This window comes from Pelodiscus sinensis, chromosome 4, assembly GCF_049634645.1.
Source record: "Pelodiscus sinensis isolate JC-2024 chromosome 4, ASM4963464v1, whole genome shotgun sequence".
In the NCBI taxonomy this organism is placed as follows: Eukaryota; Metazoa; Chordata; order Testudines; family Trionychidae; genus Pelodiscus; species Pelodiscus sinensis.
The window spans coordinates 131,950,072-131,964,339 of NC_134714.1; the positions used below are offsets into that span (position 1 = coordinate 131,950,072).

General features: G+C 46.0%; 2 protein-coding genes across 2 annotated transcripts; both read right to left on the reverse strand.

The window, feature by feature from the left end:
* Positions 1–494: 494 nt before the first annotated feature.
* LOC102460141 (olfactory receptor 5W2-like) lies at positions 495–1,433 on the reverse strand. The gene has a single exon (XM_006111820.2). The coding sequence runs from the start codon at positions 1,431–1,433 to the stop codon at positions 495–497; it is 939 nt and encodes a 312-aa protein (XP_006111882.2).
* Positions 1,434–8,398: 6,965 nt separating this feature from the next.
* Positions 8,399–9,337, reverse strand: LOC102459902 (olfactory receptor-like protein OLF2). Its single transcript, XM_006111819.2, has one exon. It carries the CDS (start codon positions 9,335–9,337, stop codon positions 8,399–8,401), a length of 939 nt encoding a protein of 312 aa, XP_006111881.2.
* Positions 9,338–14,268: the final 4,931 nt, after the last annotated feature.

Genomic DNA, 14,268 nt, shown 5'->3' on the forward strand with positions numbered 1-14,268 from the left:
CCTGGACTAGATGACCTCTTCCACTTTTATGAGTCTATGAATGTAGGAGTGAGGAAGAACTTGAAGCTTTCCTGTTGATGGGGTATAATTATCTGGTGTCTGACATGACTGAACTTTATTTTTAAATGATGTTGTGGAGAAAACTCACCATTTCCACACTATTGTTTATTTGGTTTAGTGCAGACTCTCACAGATCAGGCACCCACACTGTACTCTCTCTTGGGAATGTTACCCTCGCTCTTACTTGTTTTGCTGTGCCTTTAATTTACAATAAAGCTTAAAGTGATGGAAATCACCTTTGTCTCCTTGTCACTTGGTTTGTGTCCATGCACAATCTCTACTACTACCCTCCAGAGCACATAAAGAACCACAGAGTATTAGGAGGGTGGAAGAATTCTCTTTGGTTCAGCGATAAAAATCACACACTTCAAACTTGCAACTAATCATAAAACAAACCCCAGTGCCAAGAAATGCCTGGACTGAGCTGAAAATACTCAAGAAATCCTTTTGAGTTTATTCATTGCTTTCTTCAGAGCGCCCTTCACCTCCCTGTTCCTCAGGCTGTAGATGAGGGGGTTCATTAATGGGATCACCACTGTGTAGATCAGAGAGGTTATTTTGTCAATGTCCATGGAATAGCTGGAGCTGGGTCGGAAATACGTAAAAAGGAGGGTGCCATGAAACATGCCCACAGCAGTCAAGTGAGAAGTGCAGGTGGAGAAGGTTTTGCGCCGGCCCTCGGCAGAGCGGATCCGCAGGATGGTGGAGATGATACAGACATAGGAGAGGAGGATGGTCACAACACTGCTCACTACTGTGTAGCACATGGAGGCATACATCACAATCTCATTGATGCGCGTGTCAGAGCAGGAGAGCACCAGAAGTGGAGGGGTGTCACAAAAGAAAGTATTGATGATGTTGGAACGGCAGAATGAGTGCTGAAATGTATGGTATATGCCTGTTGTTGCATCTGCCAAAGCCACTCCATACACCCCAGCCACGAGGAGGTTACAACGCCGCCTGGACATGATGACCGTATAGAGCAGCGGGTTACAGATGGCCACATAACGGTCATACGCCATCACAGCCAGCAAGAGACACTCAGCATCTTGCAAAAAGAAATATAAAAACATTTGCACAGCGCAGGCAGTGAAAGAAATGCTGTTCCTCTCTGCTAAGAAATCCTGCATCATCTTGGGGACAATTGTCGAGGAATAGCAAAAATCACAGAAAGATAAATTGCCAAGGAAAAAGTACATCGGGGTGTGAAGTCGGGGGTCACTCATGATTAAAATGATCAGCCCCCCATTCCACAACAGGGTGATAACAAAAATCAGTAGGAACAACACAAACAGGGGGACCTGCAGTTCCGGACGATCTGTCAGTCCTGTGAGAATGAACTCAGTCACCACCGAGTGATTTCCCTCTTCCATCTCCTCTGAGGTGAGATCAGACAGCAACAGGGATGTGGGCAAGTGAATGGCTCTGTACACCTGTCCCTTCTCTGTACTGAAGTAAGTGATGAAATATGGGTATCAGTTTGCCCTGTGCACAGAGACAGATGGTCATAGCTGGTCATTCCAGGTATTCCATAGAATGCACACACTGTACAAATAAAAGGATATGCAGATTAACCATGACTCTTTTTCTTTAATCCGGAAACAGTGAGTTGTAACTCCACTGTAGGAGAATCAGGGTGAAAATCATCTCAGCCAGATGAGTTTATTGCTTATCTGAAGAAGGAGTGAGATTAATGTGTGTCAGTCTCTCTGCCCTCTTTAGACAAGGAGAGCTCCGTGGCTTGGCATTTCTGTTTGGGGTAAAGCTTGAGTACTTCAGTCTGTAGGAAAGCACTATTTTCAGTGACTTTGTAATTGCCTGTTTTTCCAGGCATAGAGGTTTTTAGACTTTAGTTTGAGGGGTTGGATCTGGGCTCAAGTATTTAGCACTGGGGATCTTCAATTTAATTCAATACCTGCCGATCACAGAACATTACAACTGCAAGGGATCTTTAGAGGTCATTGAATCCAGTCCCCTGCCCTCAAAGCAGGCCTAGTATCCCTGACAGATTTGCCCTAGATTCTGAAATAGCCTGCTCAAGGATTGAACTCACAACGCTGGCTTTAGCAGGCCAATGCTCAAACCACTGAGTTATCTCTCCCCTCCATCTTTCAATGTGTGGGTGGCTGGCTGTGGTGCAGAAAAACGGCACGTACCTGCTGAGATGAGACACACATGGTGGTGTTTCCCCATAGACAGAAACGACAAGTTTGGCACATTCAGGAAATTTTATACTGAGCTCTGCGACTTATGGAACATTATTCCTGAGGCACATGGGAATACCTGAGCTCAGAGAGACCCAACACCTCTTTAATGAGCTCAGGGAACTAAAGCCACCATGGGGGTAACTCATGACCTGGGGATTAATTTGGTCCACTCCTTACTCCTCTTGTTATTACATGATGCAATGTGTGTCAGAGCTATTGAGTACAAGGCTAGGGATCTATAGCATCCCACTCCTTTCCATTCCAGATGGGTGCTAAGTAAATCTGAACAAAAATAGAACATGTGTTTTGTTGTTTGTGAAGGCCAAATTTGGTTGTTGGGCTCAGAAATACCAGCGGGGTCCCTATGATACCACATCCCCCCCATTATCCGGCTTGGGCCAGGCTTCCAGACTGCACTTCATCCCCTATGCTTCATGATGGCCCCCCTCTTGCTGAACTGCTTTGGAAGATCAGCAGCATCTCACAGCTGTGGCTTGGGGAGGAGGCGAGTTTGATAAGTTGATGGAAAGCTGACTCCATAGAAAAGGGCAAAAGTCAATTCTTGCACCATTCAGTGCTGGGATCTGTCCTGTACAGGGTCCTTCCTGGATCTCATCTAGTGAGATGGGCTACTTACGACAGTGGTCGCTCCTAGGCATTGCACATAGCAATTCCCTTCCTTCACTTCCCAGGGTTTGGCAGGTGCTGAAATACAGCTGAGCCCTGCCTGCCCAACCTCTCACATGGAGATGTTCCCAGCAGCAGTCACTGGGCCCTGCCCAGCAGTCTTGTTAAGATAGGAAAACAGAGAATGTGGATTGTCCCGTGTTTTGTAGTGATGTCACACAAGCCGACAGGGTTGCTTTAGACCTGCTGCATTTCTCAGCTTGTGCCCACTGAGGAAGCTCAGGGCCTTCCCATACTGTGCTAGGTCTGGTGGACATGGATAGACGTGCTCAGTGGTGTAACCATCAGACAGACATTGCCCATTAGACCAGATCTCCTGCCTGGGTACATGGAGATCTCTCCATTGGAGTCCTTGGGCAGATCCCCCAGTCGTATGAATCAGCACAGCTCAGGTTGATGCGAAAGGGGCAGATCTTCAGTGGCTGTGAACCTGAGCTCATTTTCAACCATGAGCAGTGGGACAGGCCAAGAGACATGGTGGATTTAATTCCACTTACCCCTTGAAATCAAGCCTCGATGGGTTTCTAAATGAGAAGATCCAGCTGTAACTACTGCATGAGGTTCTATGTTGTGTGGTCCCAGAATCTCATACTAGAAATCACAAATCCATGAAATTCTTCCTCACTTAATTGAAGTCAACCCATTAACCCAGGTGATTTAAGGTGACAGAGCTTTATTGATGCTGATGGTTTAGATCCCTGGCTGGTGCAGCACCATGGACAGCTCAGTGCGGGCAAGACTTAGGGTATGTCTACACTACCCTCCTAATTCGAACTAGGAGGGTAATGTAGGCATACCGCACTTGCAAATGAAGCCCGGGATTTGAATTTCTCGGGTTTCATTTGCATAAGCCAGGCGCCGCCATTTTTAAATCCCGGCTAGTTCAAACCCCATGCCGCGCGGCTAAACGCGGCACGGAGTAGCTAGTTCGGATTAGGCTTCACACCCTTAGGGAGTGAACACAAAACCTTGGCTTGCCTGGATCCGACCTCTGTAGCTTAAGATCCCCAACATTGGGAAGATCATGCTGCTGCTAACCCCCCCACACACTCCATTTTCTCCCCTGAGGGCTGGAGCAAACAAAAAATTGACTATGCTGGGCCCACCTAGGCTCTGATGTACGAGAATATGGGGAGTATTTCTCTCCTTCTCAAAGGGGGGCAACTGTGAGATTTTTTTCCTGCTTCTGACTTGTGTTTGGCCCTTCACTGATTTTTCTATGGGCCAGTGGCTCCTGACCCAAAGAAGGTTCCCCATCCTCCTCCAGAACCTCACATGGTGTAAATCAGCGATGTGCCTTTGAACTCCTGCCTGGCTAAAACAAACTTTAGCACTACAGACCTCAGTGCTGGCAGAACTGGGGGAGTGAGCAGCCACTCCTGGCTGGCTGTGGGGCCTTAACCTCCATTAGCCCTGAGGTAAAGGTGAAGCATCAGTGAAGTCTGGGGACACAGTGCAGTAGCCCAAGCAATTGAAGCACTTTAGTTAAAGGGACATGGTGCTGTGTGGCTGCTGTTCCCAAGGTCCCTGGGCTGGTATTTGGAGTAGTGTTTGGGACAATGAGGAATAGGCCTAGAATTAGACAGTGGTAAAGGAGATCTGTCGTACGTAGTGGCCCAACTGGAGATGCTGGCAAGGCAAATATATTGCCTCCAGGTAGGATTCTCTGGGGTATAGCCCAATTGCAGGGCAGAGACTCTTTAAAGCCTAGAGACACCCAACCAGAAGGGGTGTTTGGGAAAGGCAGGTGCCCTGCTGTTACAGCCCAATAAATAAGTAAACGGGTCCATTGGCGATTGTGCTAGCAGCAACCACTTATTCTGCTCCAGCAATCTGGTCATGCTAGAGAAGAGAAAATGCTCTTCAAGTCCCTACTCTCTAGAGATGTTGCACCAGGTGGTGAGGAATCCGTGAAACCTTCTTCATTCCTCAACAAATCCCTGTGAGGGTTTGGAGAGGGGAATATTTAAACATCTCCCATTCCCGAAAGGCTGTGTTCTTCCCTTACAGAACAAGAGCTGGGGGGATGTCAAATTTAGTAAGTGTCATTGATGCAAGAGCCCTGGCTCTGCTGAATTTGACCCCTGTCCTAGGCACCCTTGGAAGGGCTTTTTCATGAAACATCTGGGATTTGCAGTTAGATTCAGACCTCTCAGAGATCAGACCAGAATTGAACAGGATTTTAATCCAGATTGACTCCTGCCCGGCCCACTCCACAGCTGGATCCCCAAGAGATGTTTCATTTGGGAGGCAGATGAAACATACCATTGCTGTGTGTTTCTTTGGAGTTGAGAAGGGTGGGAATGAAGAATTTCATGGCAATATGATACCTTCATATTCCCATGGAATTCAGAGGGTTTTACTGTGCAATCGAGGGGCTGTTCCCACAAATTGGTTATGATTGTGCTGCCATAACAAGGTTATGGATGTGGCTACAACTTTTTGGTGTGCTGTACAGGCAGTGGTCCTCTCACATTTTTTATGTCATATATTTCAATGGATGATGTGTTTTTGTGTTGTATATCAAAGGGTGTAGCCTGTGGAGGGGCTTGATTTCTTGGTGTGAAGTCTTTGCATTTTATTTTTTTCTTTTCAGGTCTTTAAAAATATGCCTGGCAATGTATTATCTGAAAATTCATATTTTGTTTATTGGTATCATCCTAAGCAATCATATGTTCCAATATGGTATGTGTGGTTAAAAGAGGACACTGTATGCTATTATTAACTCACATTACAAACCGTTGTCGGCAAACAGGTCTGTCTAAAGCAAGGAATGGGTGCTGTGGTAAATTCTGTATCAAGGCACTAAATAGCATCATTGAGGACGAAGGGAAATAAAGGAAACTCAAAAATATGAGGAAAAAGGATCCATAAAGCTCCTTTGACATAGACATTTTGTCTCCTGGTAACCAGCTGGTAATGTGTCTGAAAGAGGGGCCAGAACTATAAAAGAAAGGACTGGATATCCTGAAGCCCTTCTCCCTCTCTCTTTACTGCCTCTGAAGGGTGAAGAAACAGCAGTCACTACACCACCTCTAACATACTGAGAAACCAGAGTGGTGTCACAGAATTATAGAATACTAGGTCTGGAAGAGAGCTCAGGAGTCATTGAGTCCAGTCATCTGCTCAAAACACGATCAACCCCAAATCCGTGATCCCAGCCAGGGCTTTGTCATCCCAGGACATAAAAACCTCTATGGATGGATATGCTACCTCCTCCTTCGGTAACTCATCCCAGTACTTCACCATTCTCCTAGGGAAATAATTGCTGTTGTTTCAAACAATCCCTGCATTCTAAAAGAAATACGTTAATTTTTCATCAACTAATGTGGAAAATAAAAAGAACATTACAAAAAAAGTATGGTCATTTAAAAAAATGTTGTTTTTACAGTACATTGAATTATATGGAAGCTTGGGAGTGAAGTATCTATCTATTTTACTGTGAGCATCAACAAATATAGGAGCACCTTATCAATTCATTAATGTTGCCTATAGAAGCTAAGATCACCCATTCTGGGAGTTCTGAGCGTCCAATCCCTTAGTCCTTTTGTACTAAGTTATAGAAATGGACTTGAAATGAATGTCTCCATAACATATTTTCAGATTGTCAACATTAGGCGCAATGACCAGCATGTAAAAGACTCTAGAAATGGGTGAATTTCTTATTAGGGAATTATGTACTGTTAAAAGAAATGCGGTATTGGTTGACCTGAAACTATTCATAGACATGTTGCAAATTCTAGAATAGCGTTGCCCCAAAACTATGGAATGTGTACAGGAGGAGGGGAGAAGATTTAGGTCACAAAGCAGCCAAAGGTAGGAGGTGGTGGGGGTTTCATCATCCCTTTTGCCCAGTATTGGGAAGTTCACCTCTGAAGTGGCCAATCAAGATTCACTTCCTGCTTTTCTTGAGTGCTGGGAACAGATATGCACTTGGGTTTCCTGTATTTCCTGAAAGAATCCCAGCCAGAGAGCAAGCTGCTATTCACCTTTGAGAGGCTTTCAAACTCTCCTTCCAAAGTTGTTCTACCTAATTAAATAGCCATTGGAATAAACACAGCAAGTTGAGCATCTCACTGTCTCGATGGGTTCCCATGGTAACTACTCTACAGAATCATTCTCCTTTTCTTCGTCCTTTGATTCTTCCCATGTTTTATTCACAACGCAATTGCTCTAACAGGGGAGACTGAGGCCATATCTACACCACTGGCTAAATTGAGACCACCGGCATGTTAAAAATGTGCTTAATCAATGGGAGAGCACTTACCCATCAATGTCTGTACTTCCCTTCCCTCAGAGTCTGTGTTTCGTCACAGATTCATATTGAAGCTGGTCTACAATGATAGTGACAGTAGATTGAATTTGCACTACTTTTGTTAGGCAACCCTCCCATTAATACAGCATGGGGTGCACTCTTTAAATCAAGCTGAGTTATATGTGTGAAGTGGTATGACTTAGATAGACTTGCAGGATTGGCATTGACAGTCACTGAGAAAGATCCAGGACAGAATAAAGGGCAGTACCCAGAAATGTCTCTCAGTGAGGAATCAGTTCGGAGACCAGTTCCGTTTAATATCGACAAATGGAAAATGCTCCCGTAGGAAGGAACAATCAGTTACACACACACAAAATGGGAAACTACTGTCCAGAAAGGAGTACTGCAGAAAGGGATCTAGGAGTCATAATGGCCCACAGGCTATATATAAGTCAACAGTGTGAAACTGATTCAAGATACATTATTCAGGGATGTGTTAGCAGGAGTGCTGTAAGCAAGATACAAGAGGCAATGCTTCCGCTCTACTCCTTGCTGATCATGACGGAACTGGAGTATGTTGTCCAGTTCTGGGCACCACATTCAGTAAAGCTGTGGACAAATTTGAATAGTTCAGCAAAGGGTAACAAAGTGATGAACGGACTAGAAAACATGACCTGTGTGGACAGACTGAAAGTACGGGGTTCATTTACTCTGAAGAAGAGAAGGCTGAGAGGGGACATGGGAATAGATTTCCAATAAGTGAAAGGGTGTGTATCAGGTTCACTCACTTTTTCTTTTTTTTTCGCTCAACTCTTCTCTCCAAGTTGGCCGTTGCTATAATCTATTCAGCTGAGTGCAGACTGTCACAAAGTAGGCACCCTCACCACGCTCTCTCTTGGGAATGTTACCGTTGCTCTTTATTGTAAGCTTAGGGCACAGCAAAACAAATAAGTTCATTGTGATGGAAATCAACTTTCTCCTCCTTAAGCATGAACACAGTCTCTGACATCTACTTTGACAACTGACAATCTCTACATCTACCCTACAGTGCACATAAAGAGCCATAGAGTATCAGGAGAGAATGCAAACATGCTTTGTTTCAGCTATAAAAATCACACACTTCCCTCTTTCACCAAGATCATAAAACCAACCCCACTGACAAGAAAACTTTGGAATGAGTTTAAAATATTCAAGAAATTCTTTGGAGTTTATTCATTGCTTTCCTCAGGGCGCCCTTCACCTCCGTGTTCCTCAGGCTGTAGACGAGAGGGTTCAAGACGGGGATCGCCAGTGTGTAAAAGAGTGAGGTTATTTTGTCGGTGTCCATGGAATAGCTAGAGGTAGGTCGGAAATACATAAAAAGGAGAGTGCTATAAAACATGGCCACTGCAGTCAAGTGAGAAGTGCAGGTGGAGAAGGCTTTGCGCCGACCCTCGGCAGAGCGGATTTGCAGGATGGTGGAGATGATACAGACATAGGAAAGGAGGATGATCACAATACTGATCACTGTAGTGTAGCACATGGAGGCAAACAGCACAATCTCATTGATTTGGGTGTCAGAGCAGGAGAGCGCCAGCAGCGGGGGGGTGTCGCAGAAGAAATGATTGAGGACGTTGGAGTGGCAGAATGACAGACGGAATGTATAATACGTGCTTGTCGTTGCATCCGCCAACGATACTCCATACACCCCAGCCACCAGCAGGTTACAAAGCCACCTGGACATGGTGACCGTATAGAGCAGCGGGTTACAGATGGCCACATAACGGTCATACGCCATCACAGCCAGCAAGAGACACTCAGCATCTGCCAAAGCGATGAAGACATGCATTTGCACAGCACAGCCAATGAAAGAAATGCTTTTCCTCTCGGCTAAGAAATTCTGCAGCATCTTGGGGGCAATTGTGGAGGAATAGCAGAAATCACAGAAAGACAAATTGCCAAGGAAAAAGTACATGGGGGTGTGGAGTCGGGAATCAGTCATGATTAACAAGATCATCCCCCCATTCCACACCAGGGTGACCACATAAATCAGTAGGAACAACACAAACAGGGGGACCTGAAGCTCCGGACGATCTGTCAGTCCTGAGAGAATGAACTCAGTCACCACCGAGTGATTTCCCTCTTCCATCTCTGCTGAGCCGAGATCAGGCAGCTGCAGGGAGGTGGGCAGGTGGACGGCTCTGTACACGGGTCCCTTCTGTGTACTGAAGTAAGTGACAAAAAATGGATGCCAGTGTGACCTGAAAGAAGGGCTTAGTCCACAAAGCCAGATGTTCACAGCTTGTCATTCCAGTTGTTCCATGCAGTGTGTACACTGTACACATATAAGGACATGCAGGTTAACCATGACAAACACACAAACACTCCTGTTCACTAATCCGAGATTATTGAGTGTCAATTTCCCTCCCTTCTGTAGGCAAGGGGAGGTCTGTACCTTGGCATCTCAGTTTGGGATAAAGCTTGTGTGCTGTGCCCATGACACTTTTTGTCACCTAAAAATGGCACATTCTGTAGTCTATAGGAAATCCCAGAGAAAGCGCTATCTTCAGAGACTTTATAATTGCCTCTTTTTCCAAACGCAGAGCTTTTTCCTTTCGTTTTTGAGGGGTAGGATCTGGGCTCAGGTATTTAGTGCTGGGGATCTTCAGTTCAAAACGTACTGATCTCCCTGGTGTCTCTATGGATGTGTGGCTCTGATGTAGGAGAACAGCACGTACCTGCTGAGAAGAGATAGATGTGGTGGTGTTTCCCCCCTCAACAGAAACTGCCCATCGGGAGCATCCATGACGTTTTATACTGAGGTCTGTGAGCTACAGAACATTATTCCTGTAACAACTGGGAATACCTGAGCCTAGAGAAACACAACATCTCATTAACGAGCTCAGGGAAACAAAGCCACCACTGGGATAATTCATGCCCTGGAAATTAATTTGGTCCACTCCTTCCTCCTATTGTTATTAAATGATGCCATTTGTGTCAGAGTTATTGAGTTGAGGCTAGGGATACATGACATCCTGTTCAAGAAGGGTACTAACTAAATCTAGACAAAAATAGAAAGTGTGCATTGTTATTTGTAGAGACCAAACTTAGTTCAGCTCAAAAATACCAGAGGGGTCCCTGTGATACCACGTCCCCCCATCCTCTGGCTTGGGTCAGTCTCCCAGACTGCACTCCATGCCCTATGCTGCATGATTGCCTCTCCTCTTGCTGAACAGCTCTGGAACATCACCAGTGTTCCACAGCCATGGCTTGGGGAGGAGGCGAGTTTGATAAGTTGGTGGAAAGCTGATCATTGCATGAGGAATAACAGTTATTCCAAGAGAAGGGTTTTCTCTCAGAATAACGCATCTACATGGGGCAACTAATTTTGCAATATCCCGAATCCAAAATGGCGGCTGGCTGCGAATATGCTAATTAAGCACAGGATATTTAAATCCCATGCTTCATTAGCAATTTTGGTATGTTCCATTTGCATCCCTAGTCCGACCTATGGAGCAAGTGTAGACATACCCTTACAGAACAAGAGCAGAGGGACGTCAAATTTAGCAACTGTCATTGACGGAAGAGCCCTGGCTCTGCTGAATTTGACCCTTGTGCTTGGCACCTTTGGAAGGGCTTTTTCATGAGCTGTCTGGGATCTGGAGCTAGATCCAGACCTCAGAGAGATCAGACCAGAATTGAACAGGATTCTAATCCAGGTTAATTTCTGCCTGGCCCACTCCACAGCTAAATCCCCAGGGGACATTCCAATTGGGAGGCCGATTAAACACGCAATGCGCCATTGCTGTGTATTTCTTGGAGGCGGGACAGGTGCGAGTGAAGTATTTCATGGCAATAGGATACTATCACATTCCCATGGAATTGAAAGGGTTTCGAGGGGTGTGATAGGGCGCCTCAGCCCTGCACTGTAGAACAGACTGTGGGCTGGGCCCAGCTGGCTGAAAGCACCCCTCCCCCATGGCCTTGCCGGGGATGCTCACTGGTGAGCTGGAGTATAAAGAGCCCTGAGTCAGCTCACTCGGGCTGGCTCGCAGCAGGGGAAGGACCTGCTGATCATACTCCAGAGCTGGAGGAGGAAATGCAGCCGCCCCTGCCATCGTTGCTGCCACAGTCCAAGAGACGTTCCAGGGGTACAGCAACGGGGAGACACGCGGGGTGGTAGGAAGTGGCCCAGTGTGGGGAGTTGAAACTCTGGATTCTCAGCGTGTTTCGGAGCAGGAGCCCTCGCTGAGCAAGCAGTGGACCGAGCCTTCTTGGCAGTGCTCCTAAGTAGAGGTAGCTCCTGAAACCTGTGGACTAGGCATCCAGGATGTATTTATCCCAATAGAAGGGAGTACTTCACAGACCTGATCACAGGGCCATATTGACCCTGATAGAGGGGCACCACAAGGACTAGCATCTGGGCCATATTTACCCCAACAGAAGAGAGTGCCACATGGACTAGGCCCCAGGGCCATACTTACCCCATTAGAGGGGAGTGTTACTAAGACTGGGCCTCTGGACCATAGTGACCCTTATTAGAGGGCAGGGGGAGCTCTATAGGGACTTAGACTGCTGAGCCACACTAACCCCATAAGAGGGGGATCTGGGATTCAGACTCCAGCCATGGGGCCATGCAGACCCTGATAAGTGGCTCCGTGGGGGGATTTTGACCATGGGAGTCCACACGAGGGGAGCCCACCCATCCGCAAGGAGCAATCAAGGAGCATTCCCACAAATTGGTTATGATTGTGCTGTCTCGACAAGGTTATTATGGGTGTGGCTACAACTTTTTGGTGCGCTACACAGGCAGTAGACCTCTCGCATTTTGTGTGTCATATTTCAATGGCTGATGTGGTTTTTTGTCTTATATTTCAGAGGACGTAGCCTGTGGAGGGGCTTGATTTCTTGGTGTGAAGTCTTTGTGTTTTACTTTTTTCTTTTGAGGTCTTTTATAAATAGACCTGTAAATGTATCACCTGAAAACTCATAATTTGTTTATCAGTATCACCCTGATAAATCACGAGTGGCAATACGGTATGTGAGGTTAGAAGAGGACACTATATGCTGTTATTAACATATGTTACAAACGGAAGTCGGCAAACAGGTCTGTCTGAACGTAAGCAATGTGTGCTGTGGTGAATTCTGTATCAAAACAGTAAATAGCGTCATCGAGGAGGAACGGAAATAAAGGAAGCTCAAAAATATGAGGAAAAGGGAACCATAAAGCTCCTTTGACATAGACATTTTGTCTCCTGGTAACCAGCTGGTAATGTGATATTTATATCCCGGGCTTCATTTGCAACTCTGGTTGCCTCATTTGCCTACCTAGCTCGAATTAATGAGCTAGTGTAGACATACCCACAGATGTGTGACAAATTTTAGAATAGCTTTGCCCCAAAATCATGGAGTGTGTATGGGAGGAGGGGAGAAGATTTAGGTCACAAAGCAGCCAAAGGTAGGAGGTGGTGGGGGTTTCATCATCCCTTTGTAATTTTTTGCCTAGTATTGGGAAGTTCACCTCTGAGGTGGCCAATAAAGATTCACTTCCTGCTTCTGTCGAGTGCTGGGCACAGATGTGAGGTTGGGTTTCCTGTATTTCCCGAAAGAATCCCAGCCAAGGAGCAAGCTGCTATTCAGCTCTGAGACTCTCTCAAACTCTTCTTCCAAAGTTCTTCTACCTAATTAAATAGCCATTGAAATAAACACATGGCTGCGTCTAGATCAGCAAGTTTTTCCGCAAAAGCACCTGCTTTTGCAGAAAATCTTGCCAGCTGTCTACACTGGCCGCTTGAGTTTCTGCAAGAACACTGACGATCTCATGTAAGATTGTCAGTGTTCTTGTGGAAATGCTATGCTGCTCCCGTTCGGGCAAAAGCCCTTTTCCGGAAATGTTTTTGCGCAAAAGGCCCAGTGTAGACAGCTGAAAACTCTTGCGCAAAAAAGCCCTGATGGCAAAAATGGCAATCGGGGCTTTCTTGTGCAAAACCGGGTCTAGATTGGCATGGACGCTTTTCCGCAAAAAGTGCTTTTGCGGAAAAGCGTCCATGCCAATCTAGACGCTCTTTTTCGCAAATGCTTTTAATGGAAAAACTTCTCCGTTAAAAGCATTTGCAGAAAATCATGCCAGTCTAGACATAGCCATGAAGTTAAGCATCTCAGGGTATGTCTACACTACCACCCTAGTTCGAACTAGGGTGGTTAATGTAGGCAACCGAAGTTGCAAATGAAGCCCGGGATTTGAATTTCCCGGGCTTCATTTGCATCTTGCCGGGCGACGCCATTTTTAAATCCCGGCTAGTTCGGACTCCGTGCCCGCGGCTACACGCGGCACAGACTAGGTAGTTCGGATTAGGCTTCCTATTCCGAACTACCTGTCCACCTCGTTCCACGGTGGAGTACAGGTAGTTCGGAATAGGAAGCCTAATCCGAACTACCTAGTCCATGCCGCGTGTAGCCGTGAGCACGGAGTCCGAACTAACCAGGATTTAAAAATGGCGACACCCGGCAAGATGCAAATGAAGCCCGGGAAATTCAAATCCCGGGCTTCATTTGCAACTTCGATTGCCTACATTAACCACCCTAGTTCGAATTAGGATGGTAGTGTAGACATACCCTCACTGTGTAGAGGGGTTCCCCTAGCAACCAGTCTACAGAATCATTCTACTTTTTTTCATCCTTTGATTCTTCCTGTGTTTTATTCACAATGCAAAAGCTCAGACAGGGGAGACAGAGGCCATATCTACACCACTGGCTAAATCGAGACCACTGGGATAAACAAAGCAGAATTTATTAACCAGCATGTTGAAAACGTGCTTAGTCAATGGGAGAGCACATGCCCATCAACGTCAGTACTTCCCTTCCTCAGAGTCTATGTTATGTCACGGATTCTTATCAAGACTGATCTACAATGATGCTGTCAGGTGTTTGAATTTACACTACTTCTGTTACGCGACCCTCCCATTAATACATCACGGGGTGCTCTCTCTTTAAATCAAACTGAGTTATATCTGCGTGAAGTGGTGTAACATAGATAGACTTGCAGGATTGGCATTGACAGTCACTGAGAAAGATCCAGGA

Excerpts from the sequence above, each read along its gene's own strand:
- LOC102460141 (XM_006111820.2), bottom strand. The coding sequence starts at position 1,433 with ATGGAAGAGGGAAATCACTCGGTGGTGACTGAGTTCATTCTCACAGGA.
- LOC102459902 (XM_006111819.2), bottom strand. The coding sequence starts at position 9,337 with ATGGAAGAGGGAAATCACTCGGTGGTGACTGAGTTCATTCTCTCAGGA.